Source organism: Ziziphus jujuba, chromosome 4 (genome assembly GCF_031755915.1).
Source record: "Ziziphus jujuba cultivar Dongzao chromosome 4, ASM3175591v1".
In the NCBI taxonomy this organism is placed as follows: domain Eukaryota; kingdom Viridiplantae; phylum Streptophyta; class Magnoliopsida; order Rosales; family Rhamnaceae; genus Ziziphus; species Ziziphus jujuba.
Window position 1 is genome coordinate 24,421,030 of NC_083382.1, and position 18,571 is coordinate 24,439,600.

At 35.5% G+C, this 18,571-nt stretch overlaps 2 protein-coding genes across 2 annotated transcripts; one reads left to right on the forward strand and one right to left on the reverse strand.

Moving 5' to 3' along the window:
• Nucleotides 1–1,220: 1,220 nt before the first annotated feature.
• On the forward strand, nt 1,221–8,954 carry LOC107409695 (aconitate hydratase, cytoplasmic). Its single transcript, XM_048471400.2, has 20 exons — nt 1,221–1,970; nt 2,540–2,644; nt 2,747–2,907; nt 3,031–3,123; nt 3,211–3,396; nt 3,622–3,783; nt 3,967–4,111; nt 4,210–4,352; nt 4,442–4,498; nt 4,610–4,689; nt 4,813–4,888; nt 5,196–5,381; nt 5,606–5,673; nt 5,756–5,874; nt 6,147–6,268; nt 6,452–6,550; nt 6,640–7,119; nt 7,515–7,613; nt 7,792–8,034; nt 8,539–8,954. The coding sequence occupies exons 1-20, from the start codon at nt 1,670–1,672 to the stop codon at nt 8,605–8,607; spliced, it is 2,994 nt and encodes a 997-aa protein (XP_048327357.2). The 5' UTR covers nt 1,221–1,669; the 3' UTR covers nt 8,608–8,954.
• Nucleotides 8,955–17,163: 8,209 nt separating this feature from the next.
• Nucleotides 17,164–17,670, reverse strand: LOC107417068 (uncharacterized). Its single transcript, XM_016025623.1, has one exon. The coding sequence runs from the start codon at nt 17,668–17,670 to the stop codon at nt 17,164–17,166; it is 507 nt and encodes a 168-aa protein (XP_015881109.1).
• Between the last annotated feature and the right edge of the window lie 901 nt (nt 17,671–18,571).

The following is an 18,571-nucleotide window of genomic DNA, read 5'->3' on the forward strand; positions in this document are numbered from 1 at the left end:
GTGCAAGAGAAATTTTGTTCCTCCAACTCAAATAAACAAATTAATTATTAGTCAAAGAAATAAAATAAAAAATATAGAAATTTTAGATTGATTCCACAAGTCGGTAAAAGCGGGGAATCGTCAATGCTTGCGGGCCCACAGTTCCTAGAAAGCCAGATTTTAATAGGTTCCCTGGCTTAGTGGCCCAGCTAAGCCATTTCTTTAATGGCGAATCGTAACCGTTCATTTTCATAGAAACTTTAACTTTGAGTTCATCCCAAACGCTACATTAAAGTACACAGTACACTACATCATAAATAATGCACCACCACTCGATTATCAACAACCACATCTAGCCGTTGCATTTGCTATGACCCACTTTCCATTGAGATTTTTGCAAAGAACACGTGGGCCAATGAAAACCAACGCTGATAGATTAAAATATTCTCATGTACAGCTTAAAATATCTCTTAGTATTCAATTCAAAGCGAAGGAAGAGAGAATAGTCGTATAAGTAGGATGATGCCACTTGACCACGCCTCCTGCGAAACTTCCAAGACTTGCCGATTCATGGGCACGCGGCTCAATACTTAAATCACTCTCTAAGATATTAGATATATATCAAAATACACCCAGCCAGGCAATCTGAAAGTGACACATACACGCCCCAAGTCTATTAACCGACTATTATCGGAATTTTCTTAATCCCATTCCACACGTCTAATAAATTGTTTTATTATATTCCACGTAGTTAGAATTTTTTTTGGGTTAATCACGTAGTTAGGATATTTGTATAATTTAAAGTGGTTGTTTCAATTCAATATAATTATTATATAATATTCTCTTTCTTTATTGAAATCAGCTTATTTGTAATAAGCCATTATTTTTAGGCATAAGAATTAAAAATTTAAATTATATTCTATTTTTTTAAAAAAATATTATTTATTATTAATGATGAGATTTATATATCAAATAATAATTTAGATAGTTATTATTAAAATTTTATTTTTAAAATTTTAAAATAAGAATAATAAAATTAAATATTTTAATTAAAATTTGTTAGATAAATTGATAATTATAGTAACTAATTGTACACAACAAAACTCTTTTTTAAGAAAAAAAAAGATTTTAAACTAATAAAAAATTCAATTTGAAGAAGAAAATGGAAAAGAAAAAAGAAAAAAGAAAAAAAGACTGCAATCAATAAAAAGCAGGTTAAAATGGCAAAAAAATGGGTTGAATTGATAGGGGGATAGTTTGGATTTGGAACTTGTTTTGGGTGCATTTGATCACAGACAGGTGAAGCCCACGAATTGGGCAAATTTTCGCAGAGGGGATTGAGATTTTTGAGAGGGGGAGAGAGAGAGAGAGGCTCTTCAATTATATAAAGCTCGCAACTAAGGCAGTTACTTCTAGAAAAGTGGCACGCAGCCCTAGGTCTTCTTTCAATTTTCAGCCTCGCCACACGCCACACGCCACACGCCACACTCTCTGTTAACTTTCTCTTTCTCTCTCTATCACTAACTCAGACCAGAACAGTCGTAAAGCCGTTGTTGCTAAGCTCACCTCCTCCATTACTTGTTTGTTTTCAAGCTCTCTTTCTCTCTGTCTCTGAGCAGAGCAATCAAAATCCTTATCCACTCTCTCTCTCTCTCTCTGCTCTGCTATTTTCTATGAATGCGTGATCGTCATGTATATAACGGCATATTCATCAGCTTCCTCTTCGCTCCTCAGGGCTTCTAGGGCTTCGAGGATTTTCCATTCGTCGCTAAATCCTTCTTCGAGGGCTTTTGCGGCGTCCAATCCGAAGCTCTCGCCGTCTTCCACTGCCTATCGATCCCTCAGCTTCTCCTCTGCGGTTCGCTCCGTGCGCTGTGCCGTACCCCGCTGGAGCCACGGCGTCGATTGGCGCTCTCCTTATAGTCTTCGCTCTCAGATCAGGGCTGTTGCTCCTGTGATCGAACAGTTCCAGCGCAAGATCGCTACTATGGGTACTGTAACTTTTTGTTTCCCATAATCTGGGAGTTTCAGTTACCTTCTCTGGTTTGACCGTCTTGATCTGCTTTGTTTGGTTCCTTAAGCTTGGATGTGATTGTTTAAGAATCGGACTGTTTTATTATTATTATTATTATTATTACTACTACTACTACTACTACTACTACTATTATTATTATGATATTGTTCGGTATTATGATTATCATATAGTTTTTGATTCGGATGTTTTCTGCCCCTGTGAATTTCAGTCCATAAAAGGTAACAAGAATGAAATAAAATAAGTAGTAACATGTCTGTTTGGCTTCTGATGGAACTTTGGAGATGGAATTACGAATATGTATTTGGATCAATGGAAATGAAAAGAATTTCGAGACTGTTTGCTTGTTTGTTGGTTGAGAAAGGTCATTTGGTTGGAATTTCGAATCGTTAGGAATTTCGGTGATGATGGTCTCTAAATACTTTAAAAGATGCGGGTACCAAAAAAATTGTTAGAAGTTAAAGAATTTTTATTTTTTGCAGTGGTTTTAGTTGCTAATGTTTTGATTTTTCATTGGTACTGTCTCAGCTCCTGAAAACCCTTTTAAGGGAAACCTGACAAGTCTTCCAAAGCCTGGAGGTGGCGAGTTTGGAAAGTTCTATAGCCTTCCTTCGCTGAATGATCCTAGGATTGGTAATTGTCTAGGACTTTTAAGAAATAAAAAATACAAGTCTATAGTTCTTCTTGCTTTTAACGGTAGCACTAAAGACATCCATTTGTACATTCCTAAAACAGATAAGTTGCCCTACTCTATCAGAATCCTTCTTGAATCTGCTCTTCGGAATTGTGACAATTTCCAAGTCAAGAAGGAAGATGTTGACAAGATCATTGATTGGGAAAAGACTTCACCAAAGCAAGTAGAAATTCCTTTCAAGCCTGCTCGTGTCCTCTTGCAGGTACTCCGTGAGTTAAAGATGCTTTTTCTTTGTCTAATCTTTTAGAGGCCTGGTAATGAGTTTAATTCACAGTTATTATGATCAATTCGTTTTCTTTTTCTGATCTTGCTTCTTTGTTGTCAGGATTTTACTGGAGTACCAGCTGTGGTTGACCTTGCTTGTATGCGTGATGCCATGAACAGACTTGGCAGTGATTCTAACAAGATCAATCCTTTGGTATGAGTTATTTTTCTTTTTAGTATTTATGCACATGCTATAATCACTTGTGTGGGGAATTTGATAATATTACTGACCCATATGCAGGTTCCTGTAGATCTTGTCGTTGATCATTCAGTACAAGTTGATGTTGCAGGATCAGAAAACGCAGTTCAAGCCAACATGGAACTTGAATTCAAGAGAAACAAGGAGAGATTTGCTTTCCTTAAGTGGGGGTCTACTGCCTTCCATAATATGCTTGTTGTTCCTCCTGGTTCTGGTATTGTACATCAGGTAATGTAGTTTGGAGGCAGGTTCAACATCAGATGTACAAAATTTTCTTTACAGATCTTGAAATTACAACTTGCCTTATGTTATTTCAAATTTTTCCTGTTCATTTATGCTATTCATTTTTCATGTTTTTCAGATAGAATAAACCAGTATTTAGCTTGTTGAAACTCCATAGAAAGTAAGCATTATATTTTTGATATTAAGTTAGTTGATTTCTTGAAAATTCAGGTTAACCTTGAATATCTTGGACGGGTTGTTTTCAACAATGATGGCATACTCTACCCTGATAGTGTGGTTGGAACTGATTCCCATACAACCATGATTGATGGGTTGGGTGTTGCTGGCTGGGGAGTTGGAGGTATTGAAGCAGAGGCAGCAATGCTTGGTCAGGTATGAAACTGTGAAATAATATCGATTATTATGTATGTGTCTAAAAGGTGAATTTAATTTATCATAGTGAGTGTTCTTTTATGTTAAATTGATCTATGCAAATCCATATTTTCATGATTTTTAATATATGTAGAAAATTCTTCCTGCAATTATATGACCAGTGCAATATGCTTTGATTGGCAGCCAATGAGCATGGTGTTGCCTGGTGTTGTTGGGTTTAAGTTATCTGGTAAATTACGCGATGGTGTTACTGCTACCGACTTGGTTTTGACTGTGACACAAATGCTGAGGAAGCATGGAGTTGTCGGGAAATTTGTTGAATTCTATGGTAATTTAATGCTCAGGAAGTTGAGCTTATGTAATTTCAGTTGCCTTGTCTTTGTGCCAGACAAGAGTTAAGTTTTTCATGTTTGTTTTTGGCTGTAGGGGATGGTATGGCTGAACTTGCATTAGCTGACAGGGCTACAATTGCCAATATGTCTCCTGAATATGGTGCAACCATGGGGTTCTTCCCTGTAGATCATGTTACTTTACAGTATCTCAAATTGACTGGTAGAAGTGATGAGACTGTGAGTACTTTACAGGACCATATTAAGTTTCTATCTTTATGCAAAATTTTTGATAACAGAGAATGTAACTTTATTCATAATATGTTTAGGTTGCCATGGTTGAAGCTTATCTACGGGCAAATAATTTGTTTGTTGACTATAATGAGGTGAATATCTTTTCAGAAACTGCTTTTTATTTCCTAAGTTTGAAGTACATCATACAAGCGATATTTGTTTTTGTTTTGATGCAACTATTGATTAATATTCCATGAATTCAGCCTCAACAAGAAAGAGTGTACTCATCTTACCTACAGTTGGATCTTTCAGAGGTTGAACCATCTCTTTCGGGACCAAAGAGGTGTGAGATTTTCTTTTGTTAATATTTTGACTCTTAGTATGTTCAGTTTTGGCTTCCTCAAATGCACAATTCCTACTGTTGTTATAGGATCTATTTATTCAAGTGATGATTATTTCTTGGCAGACCTCATGATCGGGTGCCTTTGAAAGAGATGAAAGCTGATTGGCATGCTTGTCTTGATAACAAAGTTGGCTTTAAGGTGAGTTGTAAACTATGGTCAATTACATCTTTCCTTGTGGTACAGCTTAAGTAATTCACATTGGTACCGATTCAAGTTGATAATCTCTGTTCTCCATCAGCAAGAATTGAGAAAATTAGTTCTACTATTATTGGATTTTATGGTGAAGGGCAAGAAATGTTGCTTTACGTACCAGTTGCCACCATTGACTTGTATTTGTCTCCTTTTGGGACATCATTTACCGTTGTCTGAATGACCTGAAATTTACTACTGCCCTTCCTAACTTTTTTTTTCTTTTTTTTTTTTTTTTTTTTTTTAATAAATGCAGGGTTTTGCCATACCCAAAGAAGCACAAGGAAAAGTAGTAAAGTTTTCATTCCATGGACAGCCTGCAGAGCTTAAGCATGGGAGTGTTGTGATTGCTGCAATTACCAGTTGCACCAATACATCAAATCCAACTGTCATGCTTGGAGCTGCTCTTGTTGCAAAAAAGGCTTGTGAGCATGGTTTACAGGTTAGGCATTGTCATATATTTTTGATATGTAAGCATGGTTACAATTATTACATTCTTAGACTATTAGGCACCCTTATTTGTCATCCTTCTATGTTCTTCCGCATATTGTTGGACAATTTGCAATGTCAAACCTTTGTTGAGTTTCTTCATGGTGTAAAAGAGCAAATAAAAATGTGTTGATTTCTTTGGTTTGATCTAGTGATAATTTGACATTTATATTGCAGGTCAAGCCATGGGTAAAAACAAGTCTTGCCCCAGGTTCTGGAGTTGTCACAAAATATTTAAAGCAGAGGTAATTTTCTTACTGTAGATAAAATTTTATTATTCCATCCAATAAAAAGAATATTTACTGAATTTTGATTTCCTTGTTGCAGTGGACTACAGAAGTATTTAAATCAACAGGGCTTCAATATTGTTGGATATGGATGCACAACGTGTATTGGAAATTCTGGGGACTTAGATGAATCAGTTGCTTCTGCTATCACAGAAAATGGTAATGCTATAATTATGTCACCCATTATTAAGTTTGCAAACAATATATATATATATTTTAGCTGACCTACGCTAAGCACACTGAAGTAGCTCAGAGGTTTCACAGCTTATGGCTATAAACCAATGGTGTTAGGTGTCAAATCCCTAATTTTACAGAGTTTATAGTTCCACCATCCATTCACATATTTTATCTTATTCTATCATGGCAACCGTGCAAATTTTTATTGCTTTGACTCTAGCTTGTCATCCAATTTTATGTGGTTCTTTATACAGACATTGTAGCTGCTGCTGTGCTCTCTGGAAACAGAAACTTTGAGGGTCGTGTTCATGCCTTGACAAGAGCTAATTACCTTGCCTCACCTCCTTTAGTGGTTGCCTATGCTCTTGCTGGCACGGTATATGATTTTACTTGCTTATAGAAAAAAATTATCTTGTTAATAGAGGTTGTGCTTAGTATTTTCAGGAAAGGCTCCATAGAGTTCATCTATAATTGTTTAGTAGTTAACACAGTAATCTTCTTGAATGATATAGTGATCCATATCGTCCGTATACATTAATTTGTGAAATTTTTTCAACAGGTTGACATTGACTTTGACAAAGAACCAATTGGGAAAGGGAAGGATGGTAAAGATGTCTATTTCAAGGATATCTGGGCATCAACAGATGAAATTGCAGAGGTAGATGGTTAAAGTTGCATGTCTCATGATTATAATACTGACATTAAACTGTGTATGCCATAACTTGACATGGATGGAATGCTTTGTAGGCTGTTCAATCCAATGTGTTGTCAGATATGTTCAAAAGTACTTATGAATCTATTACGAAAGGAAACCCTATGTGGAATCAGTTATCAGTTCCAGCTTCCACCCTGTACTCTTGGGACTCAAGTTCAACCTACATTCATGAGCCTCCATACTTCAAAAATATGACCATGAATCCCCCTGGTGCTCATGGAGTAAAAGATGCCTACTGCCTGCTAAATTTTGGTGATAGTATTACAACAGATCATATTTCTCCAGCAGGAAGCATCCACAAGGATAGCCCTGCTGCAAAATACCTTCTTGAGCGCGGTGTGGATCGCAAGGACTTCAATTCTTATGGAAGTCGCCGTGGCAATGATGAAGTGATGGCACGAGGAACTTTTGCAAACATTCGCATTGTTAACAAGCTTTTGAAAGGGGAAGTCGGTCCAAAAACAATTCATGTTCCTACAGGGGAGAAACTTTATGTGTTTGATGCAGCTTCGGTGAGTTACTTCTATTAAATATTTGCATGGATTTCCATTCTGCATCTTATTTTTTTTTTTTTTTGTCCTTTTTGAAGTTTTCTACATGCCAGTGAAAATGCACTCGATTTACTGTGCTTTGCATGTTTTGCTGTTCCTTTTATGTAAATGGTTTTATTGTGGATTGGATCCTTCTCATATAGCCTGAATAATTATGGACTATGGGTGTACTAATATACTTTGTATTTATGAGTCGAAAATTTTCATCTTTAAAAAATATGATATATTTATAACTTTAGATGGCATGTTTGGTAATTTGACTGTTTGCCAGTAAACACAATGTCCTTTGGTGAAAGACATTTTAATTTCTTAATTGTGATTATCACTAACGCTTTGCCATAAACCCTCTATTTCAGCGGTACAAGGAAGCTGGGCAAGACACCATTATATTGGCAGGAGCTGAGTATGGTAGTGGGAGCTCCCGGGACTGGGCTGCAAAGGGTCCAATGCTATTGGTGAGATGTTATCTAGCTACTTGAACAAGTTTTTATGTTTCCATATGGTTCTCCCTCTTTAATCTGTTCTCTTCTCTTGCTTTTGACGGTTTCCATCTTTTATTTATTTATTTATTTTTGTCTTGGTAAGTACCATTCATATCTTTTGTCTGATTGAGTTAAGTTTGTCATGTGACAGGGAGTTAAAGCAGTTATTGCTAAAAGTTTTGAGAGAATCCATCGCAGTAATTTGGTAGGAATGGGTATCATTCCTCTTTGTTTTAAGGCTGGTGAGGATGTAGACACACTAGGATTGACTGGCCATGAACGCTATACCATCGACCTTCCCAACAATATTAGTGAGATAAGGCCTGGACAAGATGTGACTGTCAAGACCGACGATGGGAAATCTTTCACCTGCACAGTGCGATTTGATACTGAGGTACTCTTATTCCTTCTCTAGTTATTGGCTGCCTCTCTCTCTCTCTCTCTCTCTCTCTCTTCTCTCAAGTGTTAGAGAAAAAGGTCGAGTAGACACCTGTTAGTAAACTGGTACTTACTATAAGTTCAGTAAATCAAAGTGTCATAAATCACAGTATTCTACAGAAATTGGTAGACTGCTAACTGCTTGGCTATATCCTTTGGTTTCATGGTTTGCTTAGGAACTGCCTAGGTAATGTTTTATCATTTGGCATATGGGAAATGGTCTTAATTAAAACTGAAAAACAATCATTGAGTGGGCTAGAGAATGGTTCTAAATGGGAAAACCAACAATGGAAGGCAGGAAAAAAAAAAAAAAAAAAAAAAAAAAACGAAAGCAATAGGTGTGCGCATGCCAAAGTTTTTTTGCTTCGACTTCGATTTGTCAAAGCATTGGGAACTGTGGATTAGTTCGTCATTATGCTTTCCTTGTTAGCTGATGGTGCAAGTTTGATGGCATTTGCAGGTGGAATTGGCTTACTTTGATCATGGAGGCATACTTCCATATGTCATAAGGAACCTGATTAAGCAGTAACTGCATTGCTTAGCGGAGGCTCTTACTCCATCCAGTGAGCTTTTTCAGTTGTGAAATGTGAGGAAGGAAATAAAATTTCTAATAACAGGGAAAATCCCATTCAAGGGACAATTTGTTTTTTTTAGCACTAATAGGATTTTCAGGGTTGTTGAATCTATCGAGAGGAATAGTTTTTATTCTTTTTCCTTTTTTTTTTTTCTTTTTTCTTTGGTCAATGATTGCTTGTTCTCAAACAATTAAATATATGCCTTGGCCCTTGGGTTTTCAAGGGCACCATAATTATTGGCACTTTTTTACGCCTTAGAAAAATGGTGTGAATTTAATGAATATTTAATTTGTTCATGGCATGCTATGTCTTCCTGATTATTAAATTTACGCATTTAACTTTTGTGTGAACCTGTTTTTCGGTCCATAAGCTTCTTCTTCTTCTTCTTCCTCCTTTTTTTTTTTTTTTTTTTTTTTGTTTTTTTGTGGGATAAAAGGAAATTCATTGCGGAAATGCACAAAAAAGCCTCCAACAAGGGAGGATTACAGAGCTAGACCGAAGCTGAACATCTCAGCAATCAGAATAACTAAGATATCCTTTGGAAGGGAGTTAAAAGTTACGAGAGTTTAAATCAAAATTGATGTCAGCATGCAAAACTTTCTTGTCTGTTTGTGTCTATAGAATTCTAACCCATCTTCCAGTTATTATTTTCAAATAAGGATTGAAGGGTAAGGAGCACATATATGGTATTCCATCTTTGAGGGTCTTAAGAGCTTGTAATTCCTTTAGCCACTTCAGTAGAGTTTGTTGCCCCAATGAGTCTGTCCAACCTACATTGATTTGCCTCGTTCGCCCCCAACTTATAGCTTCAAGCTTTGCTTTTGAAAGGGAGTTGCAGTCGATTCGATTTGAAGCCAGAAAGAGTGGCTTTCCTTTCCAGACCCTAACCACAAAAGCCATTCTTGCCTGTCTATTGATGAAAGCTGTATCTTTGTTGATCTTCTACTAGCCTTTAGGGGGTGACTTCTAAGAGTCTTTGAAACTTGGGGGGAAGAGGGCTTTTTGGGTCATATAGCACCGAGAAGAAATCCTTTTCCAAATGCTTGAAATGAAAAACTTCATTCGAAAAAGATCCCATGCCCTTAAAGAGCCTTTCATTTCTACAATTCCACGCAAAGAACATTAAGGAAAAGATGAAAATGGTTATTTCTATACTTTTCCATATCCTGGGAGCAAGTCTCCTGATTGGGATTGATGCAAAACTTCACTAATTCCTCAATGTTCGAAACCCTTCAGTTGTCGAGCTTGCACCCCCACCTGCTAGCAAAAGCAAGTCTCCTGGTGTTGTGGCATTCCTTAAAAACGTGTAGAGGTGTTTCCTCCTTTGCATCGCACAAAATACAATTCCTATCACCATGATTGACTCTGGTGGAAATCAAAGTTCGAGTGGGGATGTCATTCAACAGGATAAGCCATAGAAAAAGCTTTAAGCGTTCGTGAATTCTAAGCTTCTAGAGCTTTTTCCAATTTGCATTGCTTTCGCTCACCCATATGTTCCTGAACAGCAACTCATAACAACTTTTAACCAAGAAACGACCTTCTTTGTTCCCTAGCCATATGAGCTTGTCTCTGCATTGAATGCGTGGCCATTCAATGCATAAAATAGCCTCTGCCAATTTTGCAGTACATAATTCACGGTTTAGGTTCTCATTCCAAGCATGAGTGTTAAAGTCCCTAATTCGAAGACTCTTCTCCAAGCTAAAGTATCACTGCACCTTTGGACTGTTATTAAGGATTCTAAGAATCCAAGGGTCCGTTCAAAGGTGTATTGATGATCCATCTTCAATTCGAAAGCAAACTCCTTCACGTAGGAGTTATCTGGAATTCAATGTTCCTTTCTATACCCTTGAATCTCCTTTTTTCAGTTTGTAGTTGAGAAATGTATCATTCTGGAGATATCTTGCTTTAATAATCTTTGTCCACAGGTAGTCCTCTCCACTAGCCAACTTCCAACCTAATTTGGCTAACATGGCTAGATTCATGTCTTCGAACTTCCTGAATCTAAGACCACCTAGTTCCTGAAGTTTACAAATTTGTCTCCAAGTCTTCAAAGCCAAACATCCTGAAGTATTTTGTTTGGTCTTCCACCAAAATCTGCAGACAATTGCATCCAAGTCTTCGCAGATCCATTGAGGCATGTTGAAAGTGGTCCTCGTGTAGGTAAGCATAGCTTGGACCACGGATTTTATCAAGGTAGCCTTACCCGACTTGGAAAGAAGTTGCTTATTCCACCATTTCAGTCTGATTTTAATTTTGTCTTTTAACTTGAGAAATTCTTTAATTTTACTTCTTCCAAAAATAAAAGAATTTCCCAGATACACTACCTTTGAGCCCATATCTTTGAAGCCTAGAATCTCCTTGATTGCTTTCTTGTCTTTTTGGGAGGTAGTAGCAGAGAAAAAGATATTGGACTTTTCTCTATTAGCTTGTTGACTTGATCAGTTGTAGTAATTGTTGAAGCATTCATGTACCACACTTGCTTCTCGGGGATCGGCTCGACACATAATGAGCAGATCATCAGCATACTTTAAGTGGGAAATTGCTGGGGCATTTGGGAGACTTTTATTTCATATATTCTTCCTCGTTCTTCTTCTTTCAATAACATTCTTGATAAAAATTCAGAGCATAGAATGAAAACCTGGTGAAGGCCTCTTTTCGGATAGAAAGATCCACAAACGCTTCCATTCAATAAAAATGAGAATTTCATTGAGCTTACACAGCTACAAACCATCGAAAAGCCCTAAACTTCCAATGCTTTGTCTAGGAAATTCCATTCAAGTCGGTTATAAGCTTTTTTTAGGTCCATCTTGATGACCATGAGACCCTTTTTTCCTTTGTGAGTTCGCATCTTATGGACAATTTCCTGAGCTACTACTGCGTTTTTAGCAATTTATCTTCCTTTAACAAAAGCTCCTTAATTAGAAGAGATGATTTTATCTTACCCTTTGCTGAGTCTTCCCATTAAAATTTTTGCCACAATCTTGTAAACAAAATTACAAAGATTTATCAACCAAAAATGATTGAAACTTTATAGTTGGTTGACTCTTAGGATAGGGCCATGAATGTCTCAATGGCACCTAAGCAAACTTCACCACTCTTTCTTGAACAATTCTCTAATAGCTTTGGAAGAAAATTCCTAGGAAACCATCAGGTTCGGGCTTTTCAAAGGATGAAGATTCCATATTGTGTCTTTGACTTCCTTGGCCATTGGGACTCTCATTAGCTCCACATTCTTTTCTCGTGAAATATAGATATCTCCCAAATCTTTTAACGAGTCAGGGATGCGAGGGTAGTCTGACTTGAATAAAATTTTGAATTGCTGTATGAAATACTGGCCTATCTGATCAAACCTAATAAGCTAGTCTTGATTCACTTTAATGGCTTAAATATTGTTTCTCCTTCTCCTGGTTAAGAGATTGGTGTGAAAGAAGGTTATGTTTCTGTCTCTTTCTTTTAACCACATTTCTTTGGATTTTTATCTTACGATCGACTCCCATCTTGATCGATGTAATTTCAATTTATCTAGGATGAGATTTTCTTTAACAAAGTCTCCATCGTCCTATTGTTGGATAGATTTCAGCTCTGCTTCCAATTCTTGAATTTGCATATTTGCATATCCAAAAACCGTTTTGTTCCATATTCTCAACGCTTTGATTGTCTCTATTAAGCTTCTTTTCAATTTATGACACTGCATTTCTGGTCTCCAATCAGCATTCTATGTTTTCTCCACCACACAAGAACTTGACTTGTCTAAAGTCCAAGCCTTAAAGAATCTAAAAGGCCTCTTCCTATTCTTATTATGTCCATTAGATCAAATTAAAATGGGACAGTGATCCGATTCCTCGAAATTAAGATGTTCCACCATGGCATGCGGATTACTCTCCAGCCAAACTCTATCTATAACTGTTCTATCCAATCTCTCTCTAATAAGTACTTGTCCCCATTGACGCTTATCCTAGGTGAAACGTCCTCTCACAATACCAAGATCAATTTCAACCATGTCATGAATGAACTGTTTCAGAAAAAAATTCATTTTCCATCCTTGGTGCCCTCCAAATTTTTCTGAGCTATCCATGATCTCATTGAGGTCTTCAAATAATATCCAAAGAATATTTAGATTCATAACAAGATTAGTCAACTGGTTCCAAAAATCCTTCTTTTAGCTATAATAAGGGGGATCATAGCAAGCCAACAAACTCCTAATGAGTATTCCATCCTCTCTTAGAATGTCTCCGCAGATGACCCATTCAGTCTTCCACAAGATGTCCTGCTTAACCTCATTAGAGCACATAAGTCAAATACCACCAGCACATCTTTTAGCTTCGATAATCTCCACATTATATTACCCCAGTTTTTGGCAAATCCATTTCAGACACGACTACGATTTCCTTTAGTTTCACACAAGAAAACACAAGATGGATTATGTTTATTAACTAGGTTTTTTAGGACATTTATAACTTCTAGGTTACCCAAACCCAACAATTCCATGATAGGATCCTCATGGTTGAGGGAGGGGCATGAATAGGCTTGCCTCCCCGGCCTAATGAAAATCCAGTTGCCGCCTAGAAATAGAGCTAGTTTCCCCTTCTCTGTCTCTTCTTGCTCGTCTTCTTGCTTCTCGTTTTCATGACCATGTTCTACCCTACCTTGCACAATGCACATTGTTATCTTTTTTTACTACAAATGCTTTAGAAGTAAGCCTTTCAACCACCTCTTCTTCTCTCTGACTATTTTATGTCGGTATCAATTGAGTGGGCTCATCCTCACGACTAACATTATCAATCTCTTCCTATTGAACTGGTACAATCACCTCTTGATTTGGTAAGTTATTATCGACTAATTCTTTATTGAGGCTTCCTCGAACTAACGCCAAAGACAGGTGAAACATTTCCTCTTTATTTTCTCCTCCTTGGGCCTCTTCAATTCTAAGTAATCCCTTGGGAGGTCCATCAAGTCCACTAAAGCTAGGCGCTTACGGGCTATTGTCTAACTCTTTCCTTATTAATATTCAAACTCTTACTTCCTGAGGCTCTTATTATCTTTGGATGACTCAGCTTAATTACTTCAGGAAAGTCGGGATCAATATTGTCTAACTCTTTCCTTTCCTCTATTTTTGTGGTTACAATAAAATGAATGATGTTTGAGGCCCACCTAACAAGGCCCATCATGTTGAATAAAAGGTTTTTTCAATTTCTGGAGAACGGCTTGCTATAATTCCTCATCGAAATCCAATTCATCTCTTTTGAGCATGAGACTGAGAGCTACCGATTTAGGGCACATCTCTTTGACATTTCTGTATTCAGCCTCCAGCATCCTCTGAATATGGTTTCTGTTGTTTTGATTTTTTTTCCTCAAGCTTTGTAAGTTTATTAAATATAGTATCATCGAGCCAATAAGGGTTAGAGCTTCAGGATTTGAGAATCTTATCTCTTTTGCTGAGTTGGATTTGGTCTCTGACATCCTCCGGCTGGTTGATGAACAGAATGGATTCTAGTACCTCCAATCTTAGCCACGGGCCATACAGGCAGGCTTCCACTCTAGTTCTGGTGGCAATGGTCGCCAATCTTTCAAAGGTTCACTTCCCAGTGACATAAGCCAGATTACCATATTTATAACAAACATCCCCTAATCTTTCATATTTGAGTTGAATCCAGGTATTCTCTCCTTCCAATCTTTTCAGAAAAAATCCTAATGGTAGGAGGTTCTCAACATCAATATTCACTTTCAATTGAAGAAATCTCTATGCTACTATGCTTTTCTGACTGATCAAATCACTATGGACTTTGCCCAAACAGTTTCCTATTAGGGCTACCGTGACTTCATGAAGAATTATAGGCGGTAATCCATGAATCTGGACAAAGAAAGTAGAAAATCAAAAGGAGATCTCAAATAAAACCAGTGAGTCTAGCCACTCCTTGAGAATCAAAGGTACTCCGTTTATTGTCCAAGGTCTGCTTTTGAAAATGAACTCTTTATCCTCTATTTTGTTGAAAGGAAACTTGAAAATATTCTCCTTTAGTTTTTCAATCTGGACCCTTCCTTTCAGTTTCCAAGTTTTTGTAACTATCTCTATAATGGTAAATCTATGGAAGCTCCATGAGGTTAATATTTTTCCAAGAAGGATCTTGTTGTTCACCAATGAGTCTGGGTTAGATTTTGATTGGAGTGAGGGATCTTAGGGATTCGTGGATTGGAATCAAGTGGTTTTGTGATGGATCTAGAGTTGAAGAGAGAAAACTAGCAGATGAGTGAATAGCAGGAGACAGAGGCTAAAGAGTAGATCGTTAGAAGGATGGATCAGAAGGGGTATAAAGGTCCCTGGATTAGAAGGATGATAGATCTTCCAAAGAGTAGATCGTCATGGTTGTAGTCAAGGAAGCTCGAACTGTTTTTCACTTAAGAGGTTCAAATTTATAAATAAGGACCTCCATAATTTGATATTTATTGAAGCTAAGAATCTCAGCTCAATGAAGTATCCTTAAGATTGTCTATGATGAAGATGACCATAAGCTTCTTTTTGGAAAAATATTAGCCTTGAATGTTTGATAAAAGTAACAATTAAACCTTCATACTGATAAATTTGAACATACATATATATATATATATATATATATATTCGTAACTATTGAATTCGAACATATATTTTCTCAATGTAACTTATAATGACTTGTAAATAATTAAAGCATAAGATTATTTAATTTTCAATTTAAGAAATTTAGATAAGTTTAAAATTAAAATGAAGAGTTTAATAATTGAACCATATTCAGTCGGGAATGAATCTTATTTAGGATATATCTTAGTTCATATCATACTGTTAGGAGTTTGGGCAAAAAGTCATGTTATCATTAACAATTTACTTTGAACTTTCTAGACAATATTGTTGACAAAATTTGGGAGCAATTTTCAAACAAAACTTGTTAACAGAGCTATTTAGAAAATAATCTAGACACTTAGTAAGTATGATCTAAAGGTATAAATTTATTTTATTTAAACCTTTAAAATTTTTTATATCCGTATTCCAACACTTTTTTACCATTTACTTTAATACGTTCTAACAATATTTCTCTTTCTTAGTTAAATATTTTTCTTTCCTAGTTAAGCTCCAAACCATACTTTTCTTCCATCAAAATCCATCTATATCCAATTCTGACGCGTGAGAATCCATTAATGGTACAAAAGAAGACAATAAAATATAACAAAACAATCTATTAGAACAAAATATATCCTGAAAATAAAAGATACACACAGTTCTTTATCTCTTTTACTCAAGTCTAACCATTAATCTTTTTTTTTTTTTTAAATAAAGAATACCTAGTGAGTCAAAATTTATTTGAACAATCTACTGAGCCCCAATATGAATATAGGGAAAGCTAGAAAATCCAGGCACTCAGCCAATCCTTTGTTCATTAATCCAAATTCACCTTGTTGTGCATAAAAACTTTCTAACCAAATGGTTTTTTTTTTTTTTTAAACTTTTATGAGCTTTTGGATGCTATAATAGATTTTACCGCTAAAAATCGAATAATTAGGTCTAATAAAAAAATAGAATAATTAGGTTTTGAAGAGAAAGAAATATGATTCGGGTATATTTAGGAAAGAGAAATGTTTAGTTAAGAGAAAGAAATATTGTTATAAAACATTAAATTATTTAAGTAAATGATAAAAGAGTGTTAGGATATGGAACTAAGGAATTTAAGGCTTTAAATATGGTAAATTTATACCGTTAGATCATATTAACTAAGAACCTATATTATTTATTAAAATAGTTTTGTCAAAAAGTTTTGTTTGAAGAATACCTCTGATATTTCCAACAGTGAATATGAATTATCTTTTATGTAGCAAAAAAAATTGACAGTATTGATATTTATATGTCATAAATGTTCAGGGGATTCAAAAGTTATTCTCCAATTAATGGTGCTTTACAAAAAGGCTATAAATACCTAATAATTAATTATAAACTTTATTAACCTTTTTTTTAAGAAAAAAATAGCTATGTATAATAAAACCTCTAAAAATAAAATATTTGTTATAAATATTAGCATTGAAGAACTTTTTTTTTTTAATAAATGTTTACATTGTTTATATGGCTGTTAATTTTTACCATTTCCATTCCATTGAAATGCTCTTAAAATTGACAACGAAACATAAAAGAAAGTTATATTAACCAATATTTATTATAAACCATTTTTGTATTTTGTGATTTGATTTATTTTTTAGAAAATAAACATTTCAAACAGCTTATCATATATCTAGGTACAAATGATATTTCAATTCAAGACTAAAAAGCCAGAAAATTAATAAAAATCAACATCTGTTTACAATTACAATGGAGTTTTGAACTCATATGAAAGACGAGTTTTGCACTCATGATGATCAAAAGAGACAAAAAACTACTTGAAAGATATGAGTTCATAACTATTTCCTACTTTTAGTGACGAAGAAAAACTTTCTCACCCCAGACCCAAAATAAAAAAAATAAAAAAAAAATAAAAAAAAATGAAGCCCTACTACTAATATGATTCCTCAGCAATGCTTTCCAATGATGGCCTCCAACTTCCATCATTCTTTATTCCTGGACGACCTTCTTTTATTTCAGAAACCATCCTTCCTCTGGACTTTATTACATTCAACAATTCTTCCACACAAGAGATGTGTGGCTGTGAATTATTATTATTATCCTTGGGCATCTCAGAACCCATTACTAATTGTTTCAACTCTTGCCGAGTTAAAACCACTTTAATCCTCACAACCCCACTTTTTGGATCCCCTTTACCATTATCATTATTATTAGGATTTTCTTTAACACCACCACCATTCTCATGAATCTCATCTTCATCTTCTTCTTCTTCTTCTTCATGTAATCTGAAACTCACCGTCTTTTTCCTCCTTTTAGCTGCTTCCTTCACCTTCACATCATGAGCTTTTTCTTCTTCTTTTCTATGTGGGTGCAAATGTAGAACATCATCATCATCTTCTGCTAAAACTCTGTTACTACTTCTCACCAAGCAGTTACCCATGTCTATGAGAGAGAGAGAGAGAGAGAGAGAGAGAGAGAGAGAGAGGGATTGGAGGGGGAGAGAGGGGTTAGAATTGAAACATTAATAGACAGGAAGGAAGGTGGGGAGAGAGACAGAGAGAAAGCACATGAAATAGCGGTTGTTGCGCCGTGTATTAATATAATTTGGAAGAAATGAGATTCTCTTATATATATTGCTTCAGAGAGCAACAACGCCTCCCATGAATTCAAGCATTTGGATGGCCCTTCGCTTTTTCTCTTTTGTACATTACCATGCTTGATTTAGGCGCGGTCGTTTGCTTGTGTGATGAATTAGTATCTGTGTTTGATAAATTTTGGTCAACACGCAGATCTGAATTTATTTAAAATTCCCAATAAACAAAACTAACATAAATTAATTACATGTGTCTCTCTCATGAATATATTATTTAACTGTTTTATTACTTTGCCCAAAAAAAATAATTTATTAATATATTTTTTATATGATTTATTTATGATTCTAACGTCCAAACATATAGACCCTTTTGCATTGAGCCAAATAAATTAACGCTTATACTATAGTTTAGTTCCTCTAATTACTGCGATATAAAAGGGGCCTCCAGTGCTTTATGAAGATATATATATATATATATATATATATATATCATATTATCTAATAAAAGAAGTCCCTCACTGTTGCTTTGCAAGCACTTCCAAGAGGTGCATCCTAACTATCATTATCATTATCATTATCATTATCATTATTATTATTATTATTATTATTATTATTATTATTATATGATGATGATGATGGTCCATAACAATTATGCAGGTAATTAATTTGGTAAATTCGGTACTAAATAAGTGAACCGAAAAAAAAAAAAACAAAGTGCACCTGAGATGCCACTCAATCAAAAATTGCA

Excerpts from the sequence above, each read along its gene's own strand:
- LOC107409695 (XM_048471400.2), top strand. The coding sequence starts at position 1,670 with ATGTATATAACGGCATATTCATCAGCTTCCTCTTCGCTCCTCAGGGCT. Across the intron at positions 5,875-6,146 it reads TTCTGCTATCACAGAAAATG|ACATTGTAGCTGCTGCTGTG; the intron begins GTAATGCTATAA and ends TTCTTTATACAG. Across the intron at positions 7,614-7,791 it reads CAAAGGGTCCAATGCTATTG|GGAGTTAAAGCAGTTATTGC; the intron begins GTGAGATGTTAT and ends GTCATGTGACAG.
- LOC107417068 (XM_016025623.1), bottom strand. The coding sequence starts at position 17,670 with ATGGGTAACTGCTTGGTGAGAAGTAGTAACAGAGTTTTAGCAGAAGAT.